This window comes from Balaenoptera physalus, assembly GCF_965194825.1.
Source record: "Balaenoptera physalus genome assembly, chromosome: 1".
Lineage (NCBI taxonomy): Eukaryota > Metazoa > Chordata > Mammalia > Artiodactyla > Balaenopteridae > Balaenoptera > Balaenoptera physalus.
The window spans coordinates 57,743,968-57,765,529 of NC_138882.1; the positions used below are offsets into that span (position 1 = coordinate 57,743,968).

Below are 21,562 nucleotides of genomic sequence, written 5' to 3' on the forward strand. Positions count from 1 at the left end.
AACTTCCATTTAGAAGGTAGGATGGACTCAATGTCTTGAGGAGGCCAGGCCTTTAACGCATTGGTCCAGAGGTCTTCCCACTACCAACTTAGGAGAAAACCCTGGAGAGAGCTAGTCTCCAAGAGGAAACCCTTCTACAGTGAGGAGACATCTGTTCCTATTCTGGAGTGCCATCTCTTTTTTTTTTTTTTTTTTTTTTTTTTCCACACACACACACACTGTATTTTATTTTTACAAGAGATAAATAGACTGACACCAAGCATTGTACATGGATGACCACAACAAAAGCAACAATGATTGCAATTACCAAACATGAAACACACTCATACTATGTCATAATATTGACATTCAGTCCAGTAATCCTCCACTGTAACAGCTCCTTTACTTTGCAGTGAAAATTGATTTGTATATTCCCTGCCTCTGAGTCCTTGTGGGATTTTTTTTTTTTTTAATTCAGACAGAAAGTCACAAAAATTATACTCATCCTCATCAGTTCACTCAGTCCCATGTAATTAATTGTTGTTGTTTTTTTTTTCATCTTGATCTTTTGTTAGCACTTTTATGAGTTCATCAGTTTTTCATCAGAGTTCTGAAAATGCTTATTCATTCAGTTCAGCAGTACAGTCAGTTACCAGAAACCTGTACTTGTCAGAGTCTTTTCCATGAATTTCTTGAAGATGAAACCCTTTTATAGGAACATATTTGCAAAATCATCAGAGTACACCCAGAACTGTCTGTAAATGACAAAAGACTTAAAAATGACCATGGTAAAAGATTTGATGAAAGTTCATAATAATGCAGTTGACAAGAAAATTAGTTATTTCTGAGATATACATTTTAAAGTAATAACTAGGATTATTACTTATAACATTATACCAGAACATATAAGATTTTTAGAAATTTCATGTAATGTCTGAAACATTTATATTAACATATTTCCATACATATTTCCATACAAATATAAGATTTTTAGAAATTTCATGTAACGTCTGAAACATTTATATGAACATATTTCCATACATATTTCCATACAAATACAAATATAAGATTTTTAGAAATTTCATGTAATGTCTGAAACATTTATATTAACATATTTCCATACAAATAACCCAATGAAAGTTTAGTATTAGTTGTTTTGTTTGTTTTTTTATACTGCAGGTTCTTATTAGGCATCAATTTTATACACATCAGTGTATACATGTCAATCCCAATCGCCCAATTCAGCACACCACCATCCCCACCTCACCGCAGTTTTCCCCCCTTGGTGTCCATATGTCCATTCTCTACATCTGTGTCTCAACTTCTGCCCTGCAAACTGGCTCATCTGTACCATTTTTCTAGGTTCCACATACATGCATTAATATACGATATTTGTTTTTCTCTTTCTGACTTACTTCACTCTGTATGACAGTCTCTAGATCCATCCACGTCTCAACAAATGACTCAATTTCGTTCCTTTTTATGGCTGAGTAATATTCCATTGTATATATGTACCACATCTTCTTTATCCATTCGTCTGTTGATGGGCATTTAGGTTGCTTCCATGACCTGGCTATTGTAAATAGTGCTGCAATGAACATTCGGGTGCATGTGTCTTTTTGAATTACGTTTTTCTCTGGGTATATGCCCAGTAGTGGGATTGCTGGGTCATATGGTAATTCTATTTTTAGTTTTTTAAGGAACCTCCATATTGTTCTCCATAGTGGCTGTATCAATTTACATTCCCACCAACAGTGCAAGAGGGTTCCCTTTTCTCCACACCCTCTCCAGCATTTGTTGTTTGTAGATTTTCTGATGATGCCCATTCTAACAGGAGTGAGGTGATACCTCATTGTAGTTTTGATTTGCATTTCTCTAATAATTAGTGATGTTGAGCATCTTTTCATGTGCTTCGTGGCCGTCTGTATGTCTTCTTTGGAGAAATGTCTATTTAGGTCTTCTGCCCATTTTTGGATTGGGGTGTTTGTTTCTTTGATATTGAGCTGAATGAGCTGTTTATATATTTTGGAGATTAATCCTTTGTCCGTTGATTCGTTTGCAAATATTTTCTCCCATTCTGAGGGTTGTCTTTTCGTCTTGTTTATGGTTTCCTTTGCTGTGCAAAAGCTTTGAAGTTTCATTAGGTCCCACTTGTTTATTTTTGTTTTTATTTCCATTACTCTAGGAGGTGGATCAAAAAAGATCTTGCTGTGATTTATGTCAAAGAGTGTTCTTCCTATGTTTTCCTCTAAGAGTTTTATAGTGTCCAGTCTTATATTTAGGTCTCTAATCCATTTTGAGTTTATTTTTGTGTATGGTGTTAGGGAGTATTCTAATTTCATTCTTTTACATGTAGCTGTCCAGTTTTCCCAGCACCACTTATTGAAGAGACTGTCTTTTCTCCACTGTATATCTTTGCCTCCTTTGTCATAGATTAGTTGACCATAGGTGCGTGGGTTAATCTCTGGGCTTTCTATCTTGTTCCATTGATCTATGTTTCTGTTTTTGTGCCAGTACCATATTGTCTTGATTACTGTAGCTTTGTAGTATAGTCTGAAGTCAGGGAGTCTGATTCCTCCAGCTCCATTTTTTTGCCTCAAGACTGCTTTGGCTATTCGGGGTCTTTTGTGTCTCCATACAAATTTTAAGATGATTTGTTCTAGCTCCGTAAAAAATGCCATTGGTAATTTGATAGGGATTGCATTGAATCTGTAGATTGCTTTGGGTAGTATACTCATTTTCACAATGTTGATTCTTCCAATCCAAGAACATGGTATATCTCTCCATCTGTTGGTATCATCTTTAATTTCTTTCATCAGTGTCTTATAGTTTTCTGCATACAGGTCTTTTGTCTCCCTAGGTAGGTTTATTCCTAGGTATTTTATTCTTTTTGTTGCAATGGTAAATGGGAGTGCTTCCATAATTTCTCTTTCAGATTTTTCATCATTAGTGTATAGGAATGCAAGAGATTTCTGTGCATTAATTTTGTATCCTGCAACTTTACCATATTCATTAATTAGCTCTAGCAGTTTTCTGGTGGCAGTTTTAGGATTCTCTATGTATAGTATCATGTCATCTGCAAACAGTGACAGTTTTACTTCCTCTTTTCCAATTTGTATTCCTTTTATTTCTTTTTCTTCTCTGATTGCCGTGGCTAGGACTTCCAGAACTATGTTGAATAATAGTGGTGAGAGTGGACATCCTTGTCTTGTTCCTGATCTTAGAGGAAATGCTTTCAGTTTTTCACCATTGAGAATGATGTTTGCTGTGGGTTTGTCATATATGGCCTTTATTATGTTGAGGTAGGTTCCCTCTATGCCCACTTTCTGGAGAGTTTTTATCAGGAATGGGTGTTGAATTTTGTCAAAAGCTTTTTCTGCATCTATTGAGATGATCATATGGTTTTTATTCTTCAGTTTGTTAATATGGTGTATCACATTGATTGATTTGCGTATATTGAAGAATCCTTGCATCCCTGGGATAAATCCCACTTGATCGTGGTGTATGATCCTTTTAATGTGTTGTTGGATTCTGTTTGCTAGTATTTTGTTGAGGATTTTTGCATCTATATTCATGAGTGATATTGGTCTGTAATTTTCTTTTTTTGTAGTGTCTTTGTCTGGTTTTGGTATCAGGGTGATGGTGGCCTCATAGAATGAGTTTGGGAGTGTTCCTTCCTCTGCAATTTTTTGGAAGAGTTTGAGAAGGATGGGTGTTAGCTCTTCTCTAAATGTTTGATAGAATTCACCTGTGAAGCCATCTGGTCCTGGACTTTTGTTTGTTGGAAGATTTTTAATCACAGTTTCAATTTCATTACTTGTGATTGGTCTGTTCATATTTTCTGTTTCTTCCTGATTCAGTCTTGGAAGGTTATACCTTTCTAAGAATTTGTCCATTTCTTCCAGGTTGTCCATTTTATTGGCATAAAGTTGCTTATAGTAGTCTCTTAGGATGTTTTGTATTTCTGCGGTGTCTGTTGTAACTTCTCCTTTTTCATTTCTGATTTTATTGATTTGAGTCCTCTCCCTCTTTTTCTTGATGAGTCTGGCTAATGGCTTATCAATTTTGTTTATCTTCTCAAAGAACCAACTTTTAGTTTTATTGATCTTTGCTATTGTTTTCTTTGTTTCTATTTCATTTATTTCTGCTCTGATCTTTATGATTTCTTTCCTTCTGCTAACTTTGGGTTTTGTTTGTTCTTCTTTCTCTAGTTTCTTTAGGTGTAAGGTTAGATTGTTTACTTGAGATTTTTCTTGTTTCTTTAGGTAGGCTTGTATAGCTATAAACTTCCCTCTTAGAACCGCTTTTGCTGCATCCCATAGGTTTTGGGTCGTCGTGTTTTCATTGTCATTTGTCTCTAGGTATTTTTTTATTTCCTCTTTGATTTCTTCAGTGATCTCTTGGTTATTTAGTAACGTATTGTTTAGCCTCCATGTGTTTGTCTTTTTTACGTTTTTTTCCCTGTAATTCATTTCTAATCTCATAGCGTTGTGGTCAGAAAAGATGCTTGGTATGATTTCAATTTTCTTAAATTTACTGAGGCTTGATTTGTGACCCAAGATGTGATCTATCCTGGAGAATGTTCCGTGCGCACTTGAGAAGAACGTGTAATCTGCTGTTTTTGGATGGAATGTCCTATATATATCAATTAAATCTATCTGGTCTATTGTGTCATTTAAAGCTTCTGTTTCCTTATTTATTTTCATTTTGGATGATCTGTCCATTGGTGTAAGTGAAGTGTTAAAGTCCCCCACTATTACTGTGTTACTGTCGATTTCCTCTTTTATAGCTGTTAGCAGTTGCCTTATGTATTGAGGTGCTCCTATGTTGGGTGCATATATATTTATAATTGTTATATCTTCTTCTTGGATTGATCCCTGGATCATTATGTAGTGTCCTTCCTTGTCTCTTGTAACATTCTTTATTTTAAAGTCTATTTTATCTGATATGAGTATAGCTACTCCAGCTTTCTTTTGATTTCCATTTGCATGGAATATCTTTTTCCATCCCCTCACTTTCAGTCTGTATGTGTCCCTAGGTCTAAAGTGGGTCTCTTGTAGACAGCATATATATGGGTCTTGTTTTTGTATCCATTCAGCCAGTCTATGTCTTTTGGTTGGGGCGTTTAGTCCATTCACGTTTAAGGTAATTATCGATATGTATGTTCCTATGACCATTTTCTTAATTGTTTTGGGTTTGTTTTTGTAGGTACTTTTCTTCTCTTGTGTTTCCCACTTAGAGAAGTTCCTTTAGCATTTGTTGTAGAGCTGGTTTGGTGGTGCTGAATTCTCTTAGCTTTTGCTTGTCTGTAAAGCTTTTGATTTCTCCATCAAATCTAAATGTGATCCTTGCCGGGTAGAGTAATCTTGGTTGTAGGTTCTTCCCTTTCATCACATTAAGTATATCATGCCACTCCCTTCTGGCTTGCAGAGTTTCTGCTGAGAAATCAGCTGTTAACCTTATGGGAGTTCCCTTGTATGTTATTTGTCGTTTTTCCCTTGCTGCTTTCAATAATTTTTCTTTGTCTTTAATTTTTGCCACTTTGATTACTATGTGTCTCGGCGTGTTTCTCCTTGGGTTTATTCTGTATGGGACTCTCTGCGCTTCCTGGACTTGGGTGGCTATTTCCTTTCTCATGTTAGGGAAGTTTTCGACTATAATCTCTTCAAATATTTTCTCTGGTCCTTTCTCTCTCTCTTCTCCTTCTGGGACCCCTATAATGCGAATGTTGTTGCGTTTAATGTTGTCCCAGAGGTCTCTTAGGCTGTCTTCATTTCTTTTCATTCTTTTTTCTTTAGTCTGTTCCGCAGCAGTGAATTCCACCATTCTGTCTTCCAGGTCACTTATCCGTTCTTCTGCCTCAGTTATTCTGCTATTGATTCCTTCTAGTGTAGTTTTCATTTCAGTTATTGTATTGGTCATCTCTGTTTGTTTGTTCTTTAATTCTTCTAGGTCTTTGTTAATCATTTCTTGCATCTTCTCAATCTTTGCCTCCATTCTTATTCCGAGGTCCTGGATCATCTTCACTATCATTATTCTGAATTCTTTTTCTGGAAGGTTGCCTATCTCCACTTCATTTAGTTGTTTTTCTGGTGTTTTTTCTTGTTCCTTCATCTGGTATATAGCCCTCTGCCTTTTCATCTTCTCTATCTCTCTGTAACTGTGGTTTTTGGTCCACAGGCTGCAGGATTGTAGTTTTTCTTGCTTCTGTTGTCTGCCCTCTGGTGGTTGAGGCTATCTAAGAGGCTTGATGGGAGGCTCTGGTGGTGGGTAGAGCTGACTGTTGCTGTGGCGGTCAGAGCTCAGTAAAACCTTAATCCACTTGACTGTTGATGGGTGGGGCTGGGTTCCCTCCCTGTTGCTGTGGCATCAGAGCTCAGTAAAACCTTAATCCACTTGACTGTTGATGGGTGGGGCTGGGTTCCCTCCCTGTTGGTTGTTTTGCCTGAGGCAACCCAACACTGGAGCCTACCCGGGCTCTTTGGTGGGGTTAATGGCAGACTCTGGGAGGGCTCACGCCAAGGAGAACTTCCCAGAACCTCGGCTGCCAGTGTCCTTATCCCCACGGTGAAACAGAGCCACCACTCGCCTCTGCAGGAGACCCCCCAACACCAGCAGGTAGGTCTGGTTCAGTCTCCCCCAGGGTCACTGCTCCTTCCCCTGGGTCCTGATGCACACATTACTTTGTGTGTGCCCTCCAAGAGTGGGGTCTCTGTTTCCCCCAGTCCTGTCAAAGTCCTGCAGTCAATTCCCACTAGGCTTCAAAGTCTGATTCTCTAGGAATTCCTCCTCCCGTAGCCGGACCCCCAGGTTGGGAAGCCTGACGTGGGGCTCAGAACGTTCACTCCAGTGGGTGGACTTCTGTGGTATAAGTGTTCGCCAGTCTGTGAGTCACCCACCCAGCAGTTATGGGATTTGATTTTACTCTGATTGCGCCCCTCCTACCGTCTCACTGTGGCTTCTCCTCTGTCCTTGGACGTGGGGTAGCCTCCTTGGTGAAGTCCAGGGTCTTCCTGTCAATGATTGTCCAGCAGCCAGTTTTGATTCTGGTGCTCTCGCAAGAGGGAGTGAGAGCACGTCCTTCTACTCCGCCATCTTGGTTAATCCTCTGGAGTGCCATCTCTTGACTGCTCAGTAAGTTCACTGATGTGAATGATGCTTCCTCAGGATCATATGGGACTAGCATGCAACCATACAGGGACCTCATACTCTGAGAATGGGGTGATCTGCATGTTGTTTGGAAAACACAGGTACTCTCAGATGAATTGGATCACTTGTATCTCATCCTTCTCATATATAATCACAAATATGAGTGTGCACGTGGGTGAGGACATGTGTGTTTGGGTGGTTTCTTACATACTTACAAGAATTCATAAACTGAACAAGTGGATTAAACACTCAGCTGGTTTTGACCCTGCAGTCTTCCAGTAGTCAAAAAAACAAAGTATATAGTATAAATAAAATACAGTTTAGGGAAGTGGATTTGTTCTGGACTTGTGCTCTGAAATCCCTCTACAGTCAATAGCAATTTTTCCACATTGAACAAAAGGTGGGTGCTTAACAGAGATAGAGAGAGAGTTGGGTTTGTCCAAGAGAAGCTGCCCCAGAGAGAATGACCATTACTCCCAGTTCAAAATAAAACATACAAACTTAAAGGAAATTTCCCAATTGCCCTACAGATAGGTAATAGTTGCTGCACAGGCACAGACCTTGACAGCTTGACTTCATGTTGTTAAAATATTCTCCAGGAGCATGACACTGGCCATTCCTATGAGGTTTCAAGTGAGACTTCAGCCTGATCATGGTTTTAAGGTTGCCCTAGTATAAAGTAAGGTCTTGTCTGCCTCTGGGACACCATTAGCTCTTGGTCCACATAAAACCAAAAATAGGAATTGTTTTTCACACTGTGCTTCCTGTCTTTTTCCCATAACCACCTGGGTCCTTGTAGGAATTGATCCCCCCAAAGACATCACAATCAGCAATGTGACCAAGGACTCAGTTATGGTCTCCTGGAGCCCTCCTGTTGCATCTTTTGATTACTACCGAGTATCATATCGGCCAACACAAGGTAATAAAGTTTCTTGGTTTCTCAAAGATGAATGGGATTTGGAGCTGGATGAAGATTGTTATGGGAGAACTAGCGTATCCCAGGGGATATCACCCTCCTGCCTGCAATTTCCTTCCTCTCTGCAGCATGCTGCATCAGAATGAGAGTGGGTTGATGAGGAGCAGCCAAGGAATCCAGAACTCACCAACTCCTCTGACAAAAGGCTTGATTACATTCACTCAAAAAGCAGGCCCTTCACCAGTAGAGTGAACCATAGTAATCGGTCACCATTATCCAGACAGTGTAGTGAGAAACAAAGAACTCTAAAAGGATCTACCAAGAGCCAGGGTCACATGCACTTTTCTGAGAGAATTAAAGTCCAAGGCTAAACACCCCAGGGGATGCCTAAAGACACCACAGAGCCAGATGGAGCCTTGGAGGGAACCACAGTGACGGTGGTCCTATTACAGCCACTCCAGCCAAGTTATGAGTCAGAAGTTGGCCCAGACCTCACCTGCATCCTAACAGTTCTTGCTGGTGCATGTGGAATTGTTAATGAAGTAGAGGGTACAATCACTTCCAGTGAGGGGGTGGGATAATTTTCCAGACTACCCTGTCTCTGGGCTGCATGGACCACTCTTTTCCGCCATTCCCTCTATATTGCTTTAAGACTAGTTTGTTAGAAAACCACCTAATAAATAGTTTTTTTTTTTTCCTTTGCTCCTGGGATCCTATATAATGAGGGGGTGGGATCAGCATGCAAGGTCTCTTCCAACATTCCCAGCCTCCCCGTCCCCCAACTGGGTGCTGAGCCTTGCACCCATATTGGCTTCATGAAAAAAAGAGTGCCACCAAGAGCTCCTGTATTATGAGCTGCGTATATACGGGATCCACTGAACTTGACCTGTGGCTTCTGCTCTTCCTTAGTGGGACGACTGGACAGCTCAGTGGTGCCCAACACAGTGACAGAATTCACCATCACCAAGCTGTACCCAGCTACCGAATATGAAATCAGCCTCAACAGCGTGCGGGGCAGGGAGGAGAGTGAGCGGATCTGCACTCTTGTGCACACAGGTGGGCATGTCTCCCTGTCGTGGGCCAAGTCGGGACCCTGGCTGAGGACCTGCGACCAACAAAAGAGGGAAAGAGTGAAGTTGTCCCGGCTAAGGCAGAGGACACTGATCCTGGGATCCCAGGCTCCTCTCCTGGGTGCTCCTCGGACTCACATTGTTATGCAAAGCAATTTGCAACGTTCTCCCCTTTGACCTCCTCTGTAACACTAGGAGTGTAGAGAGACACCTTCTAAGAGTCTTACTGGTTTAGGTCAGACATTTTCATGGAACTTCCAGTATGAAAAGTAACCTTCCAAAGACTCATGACAGAAGTGAATTCCAGAACAGACATCTGATTCACCCCGTCTAATTGTTAAAAAGACTCAGACAAGGAAACTTTACCTTAGAGAAAAAACAAAAGGGGGCTGTTATTCCAGTAATGACCCTTGGGGTCATGAAACTCCTCATCCTATGTGACCAGAAACCACCAAGTAGCTGCATCTGTTCTTGCTTTATGCTCCAGGGAGGAGGAAGGAGGTGCTTTTCTCCGGAAAAATGATGGGCCTGAGGACAGGGCTCTGGCAGCAGCTCCCCTGCTCTCCTTCTCTGACCCCTCAGCCAGCCCATCATGCAGAACTAGGAAAGATTTGCCGTAGAAGACACAAGAGGGAACAGCCAAAGTTTCCTGTTGCAACCCCAGACCTAACTCTCCATGAGGCTATCGTTCCTGTAGCACACAGGAAAACATCCAGCTTGCCTCATGAGGAGAACGCCTGGATTTCCTAAGGCTGCTTACTTCCCTCAGAGAATCGTATTTTTTGAACGAGGGCAACTTGGAATTCCTCACTGCTTTTGTAGATAAACTCACTAGCCCAGAAAGAACATCCCTATGGCCATGGCCAAAGAAACATTCCTTCAGAAAATCAAAAAATTATTCATCTAAAGACACCACAGGATGTTCTAATCTTCCCTAATCTCCTTCCATGCCTATGACTACAGATAACGCAGCCATGTTTTTGGTTCAATCTTACCCTTTCTATCAAGTTATCTATGACCATTAAAGTATCAACAGATATTGACCTGAAGTGATGTCCAATGAGTAAAAAGAAGCTCCCCCCCCACCCCCCATACTTTCCTCAAAGTCTTAGAAATCATGTTAAAGAAATTAGGGTTCTTCTCAGTGAGGACAATAAAATGGACTTCAAGAGCCTCCTACCCCGGAAGTAAAGGAGAACAACAATTCAGGTCAAAAACTCATTCCTTGGGTTCTTGGTCATAAGCAAGTCTCTCTAAAGCAGCTATTCGGTAGTGCACCAACCCAAACTGCCCTCCTTCAAGTTCAGGCAGAGCTATTTTGGCAACTCCCAATAACCATATTACTCACAGAGATGTCTTATTTTGTTGTTTTAATATGATGTCTATGATTTTATAACTTTTGGCAATGAGTACTCCTCGGAGTCTCATGGTCAATCTCAGAAAGGTCAAGCTAATTGTAGTCTCATAAGACTTTTCTTCTTTGTTTCTTTTCAATAAGGTTGCATTCGAAGACCTTGTTCAAGGCACAGATTATGGATACAATTCAGATGTTAAAATTGTAAACATATTTTATGGTTGTTTCTTTGAAATAAAAGACACAGACAAGCGATAAGAACCTTCAGTTAGAGAACAGGACCAGATCAACAGCATATCTTGGTCCCCAAAAGTAAATTACATGACACGTAGGGTGAGTTGATGCCTAAACTACTGTAATAACCTGCATTTCTAAGATAAATCCCAACTTTATGGAAGGGAGGCACAGTAAGGAAACAAATGCATGGAGCATAGGCAAGTGAGAATAAGAACATGGTGCTATGATGAGCAACCTCTGTTCCTCAACGGGCACTCCTGGCTTTAAGCCTGGACGAAGTCCCTTGACTCTCTATGCCACAAAAAGGATCCCCAGGGCTCAGTACAGAGTCAGCCTCGTAAGTAGCAAAGCAAGAATTCAGTAATCAGATCTGACTTTAAAGGCAACCTGAGTCCCATTCTTCATTCCACAAGTATTTACTGTGTAACTTCTAAGCTCCAGGTGCTGGGGTTACTCCCTGACTTCATGGAACTCCCACCACACTTCCTGACGTTCATCAACAGAGATTGTTCCACAAGGCATGCCCCTTGTATTTATCAAAGAACAAAGAGCCTGGGAAGCATATTAGCTCAGTAACTAGAAATATAATAGTTTCTATAGCATGTTCTTAGTTTCTCCATCTAGGTTTAAATATCTAAAACACAACATCCATACCTTGGACACCCCCATAACACCTGACAGCGCTCTGCACATAAGACGTTAATGAATGAATTAAAAAGGAACTTCTGAGGGCAATTAGGGGAGCACGGGGTGCTTGAGAGGAAGGAGGAATGGGAGAAGGGGAAGGGGCTGATGGAATCAGAAGGGGAGAAAGGAAAGAGGTCCTCACTCACTTCATTATTTTGTATAGTGCAGCAGCAGACATGCATCCTGGGTGAAACTATAGGAGACGGTTCTCTGCTCTTCCATCCTGCAGTTCCTCTTACCTTTACCTGATATTTTCCTGTACTATTTCAGCCATGGACAATCCTGTGGATCTGACTGCTACCAACATCACTCCAACAGAAGCTCTGCTGAAGTGGAAGGCACCAGTGAGTGAAGTGGAGAACTACGTCATTGTTCTCACACACTTTGCAGGTGGGTGTCTGCGGTTCTATGCATCAGGGGGGAACGGTGGGGATGGGGGCTGAAGACTAGTATGAAAGTAAAAGAAAACCAAAACATTTTATCCATCTGAGAGAAAATTGTAAATTTTCCTGCTTTAATTTCACCATAAAGCCCTCAAGATAGCCCCCAAACTCTGCGAACTGTATCAACTATGAGAATTGAGAAAGCTGAATCTAAAAGGTATAAGAAGGGTATGTAACCAAGAGGAAAACAAAAACAGAAATAGCACTTGGAAGACAAAACTCAGAACTTGCCCCAAAATGCTGCAGGCAAGAAAGCTGACTTTTCTAGATATTTACAGAGTGAACAAAGCACTAAAGGACCATCCATGGTAACAGGTGACAAAGGATTCAGAACTACTAAGCTCTTCTGTTGCTTTGATCTTCTCTACTCATATCCATCCCAAAAGGTTGAGCCAACGTGAAATCTTGAGTTGCAACGTCTTCTTCACTATACTTGTTCACCTTAACGCTATTTGAAGTTGAACAGAGAAGCCCAAAGCAAAATAGTGTTGAGTAATTCAAGTTCCTAAGCCAAGGAAAATTATTTCCCTGCCTAAATTATACATGTGCTCACAGAATATTGTGGGTTATAGGCAGGAATCCAGAGAACAAAGATACCAGAAGAGAGAAGGCAGGTAGATGTCTTAATTTTCAAAAATGACAGATTAAGTCAATTCTGTAAGCTGAAAAGTAAACTGACTGTCAAAGCTTGGGAAAGTAAAAACCAAAACAGACTATTAAATAAGCTGGAAGGGAATCAGTGATTACTACATACCAGCACAGGTTCACTAAGTATGAGTTTTACCAAAACCACTTTATGTCCTTTTTTTTAACTGGCAAGTCCGAGAGCACATTAGTATCTCAGCAAGGCATTAAAAAGACCCACTTACCACTTAGATGGAAAAATACATGGTGGACCGCATTTGGAGTTACATAGCTAATTGAATGATTGACCCTCCTCAGAGAATGAATATCATTACTATGGATACATCCTAACCTCCCTGTGTGCATGCAAAAGCCACTTCAACCCCTACCAGTCCTCCTTGCACATTATGACCCTGCATTTCTTAATTCTCACCTGCCTTCTCAAACCACCGTGCACATGCTCTTTCCTCTACCAGGAAACGCTCTCCCTACTTATCTGCCTAGTAAACCCATCCTTTAAGCCTTAGTTTCAACACTATCTCCATTATTCCCCTAAGGTAGTCAGATGCACCTGCTCACAGATACGAAGCACAGAGCTCCATCACAGCCATTAATTTCCATACATTCAACAACTACTTTTGCTGCCCTCCCATGTGCCATGCACTCTCTAAGGCTATAATGATTCAGAGACCAAACATGAGTTCTCGTCTTTGCAGAACTCACTTCTGGTGATGATGCAGACAAGTAAAGAGTTACAACCCAACGTGGGCAGTGTCATGATTTGGGCAAACAAAAAACACCAGTGTGCCACCTCTGATGGGCCACTGTGATTTGGGGTGAAGGTGTTGAGGGGAAGAAAGAAGGCAGATCTTAGATAAAGTTAAAGACAAAGAGAATAGGAGAAGAAGGGGCGTTCCAAGAAAAACAGTACCTTGTATGGAGAGAGAGAGAGTGGGGAGTTTGAGGAACTGCTGTAGTTGATGTGGCCTGGAAGCTGACAGTTGGCAGCACATGCAAAGGAAGATATTAAAGAAATAGAGCCCTTATGTGAGCTCTTCCAAAAGACAAAACTGTGATCAATAGAATCCAAATTCACATATATTTTAATGAACTGAAACAGTGGCCCAAAACTCAGTCAACAAGGCAAAATGCAGTAGAAATGAATGCAAAGCTCTTCCCATGGGTGCAAAAAATCAACTAAAATCAACTACACAAGGTGAGGCTGGGGAGTGGGTTATAAACAAGATCTTTGATGAATAATAATCTCAGCATGTGATAACAATATCCCATGACTGTCTCTAAACCTATGGATTAATATACATAATTGGCACAAATAGAAGCAGAGACTGACCCTGTTTCTTTCATTGTCAGTACAATGAAAACTGACAATGTACTGACATTACAATGTACTGTAATGAAACAATCTCAATGATCGTTTTCAATTCTCTTCTGAGTTTTGTATTTCAGCAGGGCCACTGATAGACTGTTACTCGTTTAGAGAAAGGTAGCCAGGATTGTGACAGTTTTAGAATCATCACATACATATAATGGGGATTGGGGGCTGAATTTTCTCAGTCTAGAAGAGAGAAGACTTGACTAGGAAGGGTGGGGGGCAGGAAGAGGTCAGGTGGACAAAGGATTTGGTTTATTCTTGTAACTCCAGAGACCCGAGTAGAAGTTATACAAAAGACAATTTGGCCTCCAAATAATTTCTCCATTAAGATGCAAAACAATATGAGAGGGGAGCTTTGTATGGAATAAAATGCTAAGCTGAATAACCTCTAAAAGATTTTTTCCAAAATTCTCTAATATTGCATCTTTATGAAATGCCTTTGGATATGATAGGTCTTCCCTAAGTTGAAGAGCCTTATTCATTCCTCATCCATAACCATCTGATTTCAGTTGCTGGAGAGACCATCCTGGTTGATGGGGACAGTGAGGAATTCCAGCTTGTTGACCTGCTTCCTAGGACCCACTATACCGTCACTATGTATGCCGCCAGTGGGCCTCTCACCAGTGGCACCATCAGCACCAACTTCTCTACCCGTGAGTACATGGTCAGCTACATATCTAGTAGCCTGGGAGGCTTTTACTGATGCTGAAAATGATCAGTTTCCATGTGCTGGACTAGATTATAGTCTCTAGGTTTTGGACAATGCAGCTATGAGCTATTCTTATTTTAGTTAACTGCAGCCCAAATGCCAGTGAAAGTGAATTGCAGCTCTCTTCCTGGGTCTGGCTGACAGCAGTAGAACCAGGCCAACAGAGGCCAGTACTGAGAATGCATCTGGCCCGGAAAAATCTGATAGATATTAAAGGGCTTAATATTGGGGAGGGAGTTGCTGAGTACGGTCATGGCCAGGAGAACAGTAGACAAAGGTATAGATGTGGGAATGTTATATGTTCAAGAGTGAACTCACAGACATGCAGGTTTAACAAGGTCATGATTTCAGATCTAGAGGGTCAGATCGGAAGATGTCACATCTAGGCCCAGAGGGTCAGGTGAGGGAAGGGGGAATAGCTGCAGGAATGATCATGACATGACGATTATCTTCTGACCCAGGAGTGCCCTTTATGCCCCTGGCCAAGCTAGAACTGGGGTTAGCATGTGAGCAGCCCAGAGACCACATAGATAGACAGACTGATCTACATGCCTGGAATCAAAGAGGAAGGAGATAGAGGGACAGGCACTTCTGGCATTTTCTCCTCTCTACAGTCCTGGACGCTCCTGCAAATCTGACAGCAAGTGAAGTCACCAGACAAAGTGCCCTGATCTCCTGGCAGCCTCCCAGAGCAGAGACTGAGAATTACATCTTGACCTACAAATCCACTGACGGAAGCCGCAAGGTGAGATTTTTCTGGAAAGGGGAAAGACCATTGCTGTCAAGCAATCCACAGGGAACAAGCTAGGTTTGCCACTATGGATACCTAGCGTGCTGTGGAGGAAAGAGCCCTCACCTGCAAGCCAGCGATTTGGGTGCTAGTCTTGCCCCCACTATTACTCTCCATACGAGTTGAGGCAAAGCACTCAACCTCTCTGAGCCTCAGTTTCTTCTCTAGGTAATGGGGGCATCTACCCTGCAACTTCACTCAGTTGTGGCGATGCGACCAATATGATGACGCACCAGCTTCCAAGCCAATATAAGTACACAGTATTGGAACGGTTTTTCACTAACAGGGCCAAGCAAAGATGAGCTGGATACCAAATCGGACAGTCTTATATGCCTCTAGATAAGCATTATAAAGGCTACATCTATATAGCCCACAGTAGAGGTGACAAATTTCGGTTTTAGGTGATCAGTTGAAACAGTTCACCTAGAGCACTGGTTGTCAAATTTTTGTTAACAGTGTAATCCTTTTTTAAAGGGAAATCAGGGGCTTTCCTGGTGGCGCAGTGGTTGAGAATCTGCCTGCCAATGCAGGGGACATGGGCTCGAGCCCTGGTCTGGGAAGATCCCACATGCCGCGGAGCAACTAGGTCCGTGAGCCACAATTGCTGAGCCTGCGCGTCTGGAGCCTGTGCTCCGCAACAAGAGAGACCGCGATAGTGAGAGGCCCGCGCACCGCGATGAAGAGTGGCCCCCGCTTGCCACAACTAGGAAAGCCCTGGCACAGAAACGAAGACCCAACACAGCCATAAATAAATAAATAAATAATTTAAAAAAAATAAATAAATAAAGTGAAATCATATTCAGAAGCCAAATACACAGAATAGATTTAAGTAGAGCTAGTCTGTTGGATGTGGAAGAGGGAAGCCTAGGTTCCTGCATCCTCAGGGCTCCAGGAGGCCCTGTGCAATCCAAAAATCGCTGGGTTCAATAATCCCGGGCCTAAGTTTCTCCCAATGTGCATCCGTGAGATAGGAGCTGGCCTCAGTCTCACATAGGAGCTGTTTTCTCTGCTTATTGGAACGGTTTCCTTCTTACGTAATGTGGGGTGGAGAGGATAAAAAAGGCCACTGCAATACTGACCTTGGGGTCTGACCTTCCCTTCCCCACTGCCCTCCATGGTGACCCCTCTGCTCAGCCCCTTGCACCTCCCTCCTCCGCTCATCCCGCAGGAGCTGATTGTGGACGCAGAGGACACGTGGATCCGACTGGAGGGCCTGTCCGAGAGCACAGACTACACGGTGCTCCTGCAGGCGGCCCAGGACACTGAGCGGAGCAGCATCACCTCCACCGCCTTCACCACAGGTGAGAGATCTCCTGCTGCTCTGATGCCTTCTCCTCCCCTGCGTGGCGTCTGGCTCCTCGGCTGCCTCTGCTGAGACTTGGCCAGGGAGGAGCCCATCAGAGAAACTCGACTGCCTCTTCCTGCAGAGGAAAATAATTATTCCCTCCACTCCTGCCTTCCAAGGCCCTGCCAGGAACCTCTCACTACCAGGGCAACCACAGGAACTGGCAGTACAAAGTCCTGGTCCACCTGCACCAACCAAATGCACCAAGTAAGAGAGCAGGCTCCTGTTTAGACTTTCTGCAAGGGTCTTTCCAGCACAGTTTGTCCTTCCCTCCTTCCTTCCTCTGCTGCCTGTAATCAGATTCACCTAGTAAAAGTCACAGGAGGAAAGCCCCAATATTAAAACTGTGGTTCTTCTCCACACACAAAGCACTTTTGCATTTCTATGGTCTCAACTCATACTTATAACAACTGGTGAGAAGGGCCTTATTATCCCCATTTCATCTCAGATGATGAAACTCAGGTGCATGGAGATCAAATAATTTACATGGTAGTAAGTGGCTGGGTCAGAACTTGAACCAAGGTCTTCTCCTTCTAAATCCAGCATTCTTTCTGCCTTCCCTCATTTAAGTATCAGCAGAAGATACTGGAAATCCCCTTAAGGGATAAGGGTGTCCTAATGTGTATAACAGGAAATAAACTAACACCTGACCTTTGAGGGCTATCTGACAGGCACTGCTGTTCTAACCGCATTACGTGTACTATTTAATTCTCATGACAGCCTATGAGGTATGTTCTAGTATCCTTATTTACAGATGAGAAAATTGGGCCACAGAGAGGTGAGGTAACTCACCCAAGGTCCCATATTTCTCAAGTAGGAGAGCTGGGATTGACCCCCAGTTGTTCTGCCTCTGGGGTCTGTGCTGTTAACAACCGTTTCTAACACTTCCCACGGTACCTCTCTACCGTCTGTAATGTGGGACTGCCCAGTCCAGACCTTGAATTCTCTCCCCCTCCCATATTCGGAAGGGGTTGGCTCTACACAGTGTGGGGCAAGTGCAGGCATGTTCCTTATCCCTAGACACACTTCTGCCTGCCGTCTTAGAGCACCAGGATGATTGGATTGCTGTCCACACCCCAGAGCCCATCCTCCCACCACCAGAGAGAGGTGACAGAAATTCCCCCATCCCTACCCAGATGCCTCCCCCACTAGACTTGTTCTGAATAACAAAGCAGGACACTGGATCAAATACATTAAAACATCGCTAGTGATTCTTTAGGGTAGTGAGATTATGAATGAGTCCCCTTTTTCCTTCTGTTTTATACTTTTCAATATCTTGCAGTGTTGACAACGAGCACATTAATCAGAAAAACAATTTTTAATTAAAAAATAAAAATAAACCTTGGTCACACAACCAAGACATGAATCCAAGATGGGTCCTTGACAAGTGGAGTTTGGAGGACACTTGATCTCTTTTAGGGGCTGAAGTCAGTTACGCTCACCCTCCATGACCTTTCTAGGGGTATCTTATCTCAGAACCAAGGCGTCACCCTCTTCTTGGTCAAGCTCTTCCCTGCACATTCACAGGTTAATTAAAGAGTCCTCTAGGGTTTCCTTTCCCAAGCCACCACTCTAAGACCCATGGATTGGAGCTTCTTCACTGAATTAAAATTGTCCTTCCCCTAAAAAGAACACAGATGACAGAAACATAAACAGAGCCCCTGATCTGCATATTTATTAGGTCTAAACTAATCATTTCATTCCAAAAATGCATGGGTTTCAAGGCTTGCTCAGTGTAGTATGAGCTTTCAATTCCCATCCTGGTAACGCCACAGCTAGTGGTTGTGAGCAGGAAGACAATATGCCTGAGGTTTCTGCAGTATCTTGCAGCTGTGCCTTGCTCCAGGTCTGCCTGGGCTGTAAAAGTATGCCAGCTTCTGTGCCCACCACTGGCCTCTCTTAGATGAAGCTGCCCCCAGAGGGTGTGCAATAGTTGGAATCCCAAATCCAGCTGGGGCCCAGCAAGATCCAATAAACAGAGGGTTGACAATTCATGGAAATCTGGGGAAGAGCCCAGGGTAGTGGCTTTGTTCAGAGGACAGCACAGGGGGACCATCAGGCTGTATTTAGGTATTTCTTCGTTTGTTTGTATGAGACTTCAACTGACACTGGGCGACTGTAGCATGACCAATACCCCTCGGAAAGGAGAACACTGAAGAGCCCACTTGCCTGTACCATCAGTGTAAGTTACTGCCCGAGTTGCTCCAAGCAGTTTGGGGAATCAGAGAAGGACTTGCTACTGCAACTACAGTGGTACATGGCAAAGATGGGTCCACGTTTAGAAGTTTTCACAGAGTTTTACTGGAAAGCTCAAATTCAAATCTCAATCACTGATGCATACCAAACCCTGCTGGCTTTGTCTTGGAGATTTATCAGAACCCCCTGAAATGACCAGTTACAGAATGAAAAGTTCAGGGACAGAAGTAATGCATGTGACATCACCTTGCACAAAGCCTGGCACATAGCAGACATAATAAATGGTGGCTGAGTGGAATAGTTAAATCCCAGCTGCAGAGCACAGAAGAGGGGTTTCTGGTTAAAGAAAGCTCTAGGAGGAGAGGATTCTCAGTATCCTTCAAAGGGAAGACACAGGCAAAAAAGGTACTGCCTGCAGAGTATGATGCCCAACGTCCCTCTGATTGCAGGCTCTTTCTGCCACCCCACATGCAAATTTCCCTGAATAAATTACACAAAGCCTACAGAGTCATTTGCATGTCAATATTAATGAGTCCTCATTGCCTGTGCCACGCCCTCCCCCTTTTCTACCCCCATCCTCCAATTCCCCCACCAAAAAAGCAAATTTTATTAAAGAAGAAGAGAGTACAAGGGTACCAGCTTCCTAAGTATGGGGGTGGAGATGTTCTCGAGAAGGATTGGGGTTTACTTGATAGGTGGCATGAGCTAGACTCCTTTACAAGGAGTCTGGGAAAAGAGAGGCCTCCGGCACCTGGGCGCCCAGGTGTTTCTCATCCCAGAACTCCCCTGTCTGCCCGTATATCTCCTGAGATGCCCTGAGAGTGGGCTTCCTCTGGGAAGAGTGGTTGGGGCAGCAGCACCTCAGGTCTGATTCTGCTCTTCTCTGAGCACCCCCGACACTCAGCACATCCCAAGCCATCCTCTTCCTGCCCCTCCATCAGGACCAGCGCTTATTCCCCTCACACCCCCGCAGCCACGTGGCGCACCCTGCAAGCTCCATCTGCAGGATCCTGCCACTTGCTTAAAAGAGAGAGAGAGAGGGAGAGAAAGAGAAAGAAACAAAAACAAAGAGCAGAGTATCTTCACATACTCGAAAGATTGGAGGCCTGCTGGCCTGAACCCCATGAATCACTCCTGCTGGGCAAGAGGGCTGAGGAACACCAGAGCATCCTATGTTACAGCAAACCAGGGCTGATGGATTTAGAGGCTAATTTCATTCTAATAACTGGCATCCTTTCTGACTTCACTGACAGTGCCTGAGCTTTCCACTTACCAGCATCCTATTCTTAGGACAGGCTGATCTCAGCTGATCTTTCTAAGCGTTTTCTACATTGTGTCTTAGGGGACAAAAGAGCTTAAAGCTGGACCCCACAGTGGCCTCCATCCATTGACAAGCCCTCATCTTGTCCTGGGTGGGCCAAGTAAAGAGACTCATTTCAAGCAGATGCCTACTTAAGGGTCTAGAAAAAAGTTGAGATGTTAAAAAAAATAAAATAAAAATAAAAGAGAGAGAGAAAAAAGGGAAGAACTGGCTCCCACAAAACCTCAAAAAACTACTTTGATCAAGATGTCTTCCCTTGTTGCATTCCTGCCATATAACATAAGCCCATTTCATTCTTTCCATCATGTTAATAGCTTCCGGTCCTCTTGTCTCTGGTGTTTGCACAAGACTCTGGGGGGAATTAAATACAAGTAGTATGGAAGAGGAAAAAAAATATGGACACATTATTTATAATTTACTGTCGCCGGAAATTTCATTCAAGGTCTACTTGTCTTTTAGAGACATGAATATAAATGAGGAAACAAATATTCCCCACAGAGCAACAGGGACTTTGTGAAATGATCTTCTGAGAAGCCAATTTCATTGTCTATTTTAATACTATAAGAAGCAAACAAGGCGCTCACTAAAGCTTGTCCTCCGAGACAGTGAACACAATAAAACTGGTTGTCTTGACCTTGAGGTTAAGCGAAGACAATCATTTTCGGAAGCACCCAGAGACGGGTAATGAGAAGTTTTCTTTATTGCCTTTGCTTCCGTCCCTGCTCTTCCAAAGCCAGGCTGAGCTGCTCTCTGGGGCTTTTCAGGAAAACTCTGAGAGTGTACTCTAACACAAGTTTCAGTTTTAGAGGTTGTGAAAATTAAGGAAAATGGGCAAACCCTAGGTTCTGGAACAATAGATGGTGGATCATGCAAGTCCACGTAGTTATCAATGGGCAAGGAAAGCCTGATGACCACTATTCATTGCAATCTACTCCTATATATGCCACACTTCCCCGCACCAGAGTAGGGAACTGAAGGGGCTTCTCTCCGCTCCACTACTTAGAAACAGCTCTGAGTAGAGCTGAGTAAACAGCTCTGAGTAAACTTCACTGAGACAAGCAAACCCCTAAAAGGAGAAGCCCACCTTCTCCTTTGTCCATCAGGGTTCCTGTGCTAGATAAGGATTAGCTATTATTATTTGAACTTTTGAAGTCTTTCTTAAAAAAATCTTTCCCTTGCCTGTAGGACACAAACATATTTTTCTATACATCCTTCAATTAACTTACTGGATTTATTTTTATATCTAGTCTATTTTGTACACAGTATTAAGCAGGGATACAGTGAGCCAATTTCCCCAGCATCTTTTACTGAATAGTCCATCTATTCTCCATTGATTCGTGGTGCTGTAT

General features: G+C 42.8%; 1 protein-coding gene across 2 annotated transcripts in view; it reads left to right on the plus strand.

The window, feature by feature from the left end:
• The window catches only part of TNR (tenascin R), a 426,185-nt gene that overhangs the window by 376,115 nt on the left and 28,508 nt on the right, over window positions 1-21,562 (plus strand). The window contains exons 13-18 of one of the 2 annotated variants that reach the window (XM_082437090.1): window positions 7,928-8,047; window positions 8,954-9,100; window positions 11,663-11,782; window positions 14,362-14,505; window positions 15,176-15,306; window positions 16,520-16,652. In XM_082437090.1, the coding sequence (XP_082293216.1) occupies window positions 7,928-8,047; window positions 8,954-9,100; window positions 11,663-11,782; window positions 14,362-14,505; window positions 15,176-15,306; window positions 16,520-16,652 (795 nt within the window). Of the gene's footprint in view, window positions 1-7,927; window positions 8,048-8,953; window positions 9,101-11,662; window positions 11,783-14,361; window positions 14,506-15,175; window positions 15,307-16,485; window positions 16,653-21,562 lie in introns of both variants that reach the window. The other variant, XM_082437091.1, reaches the window with a different exon arrangement.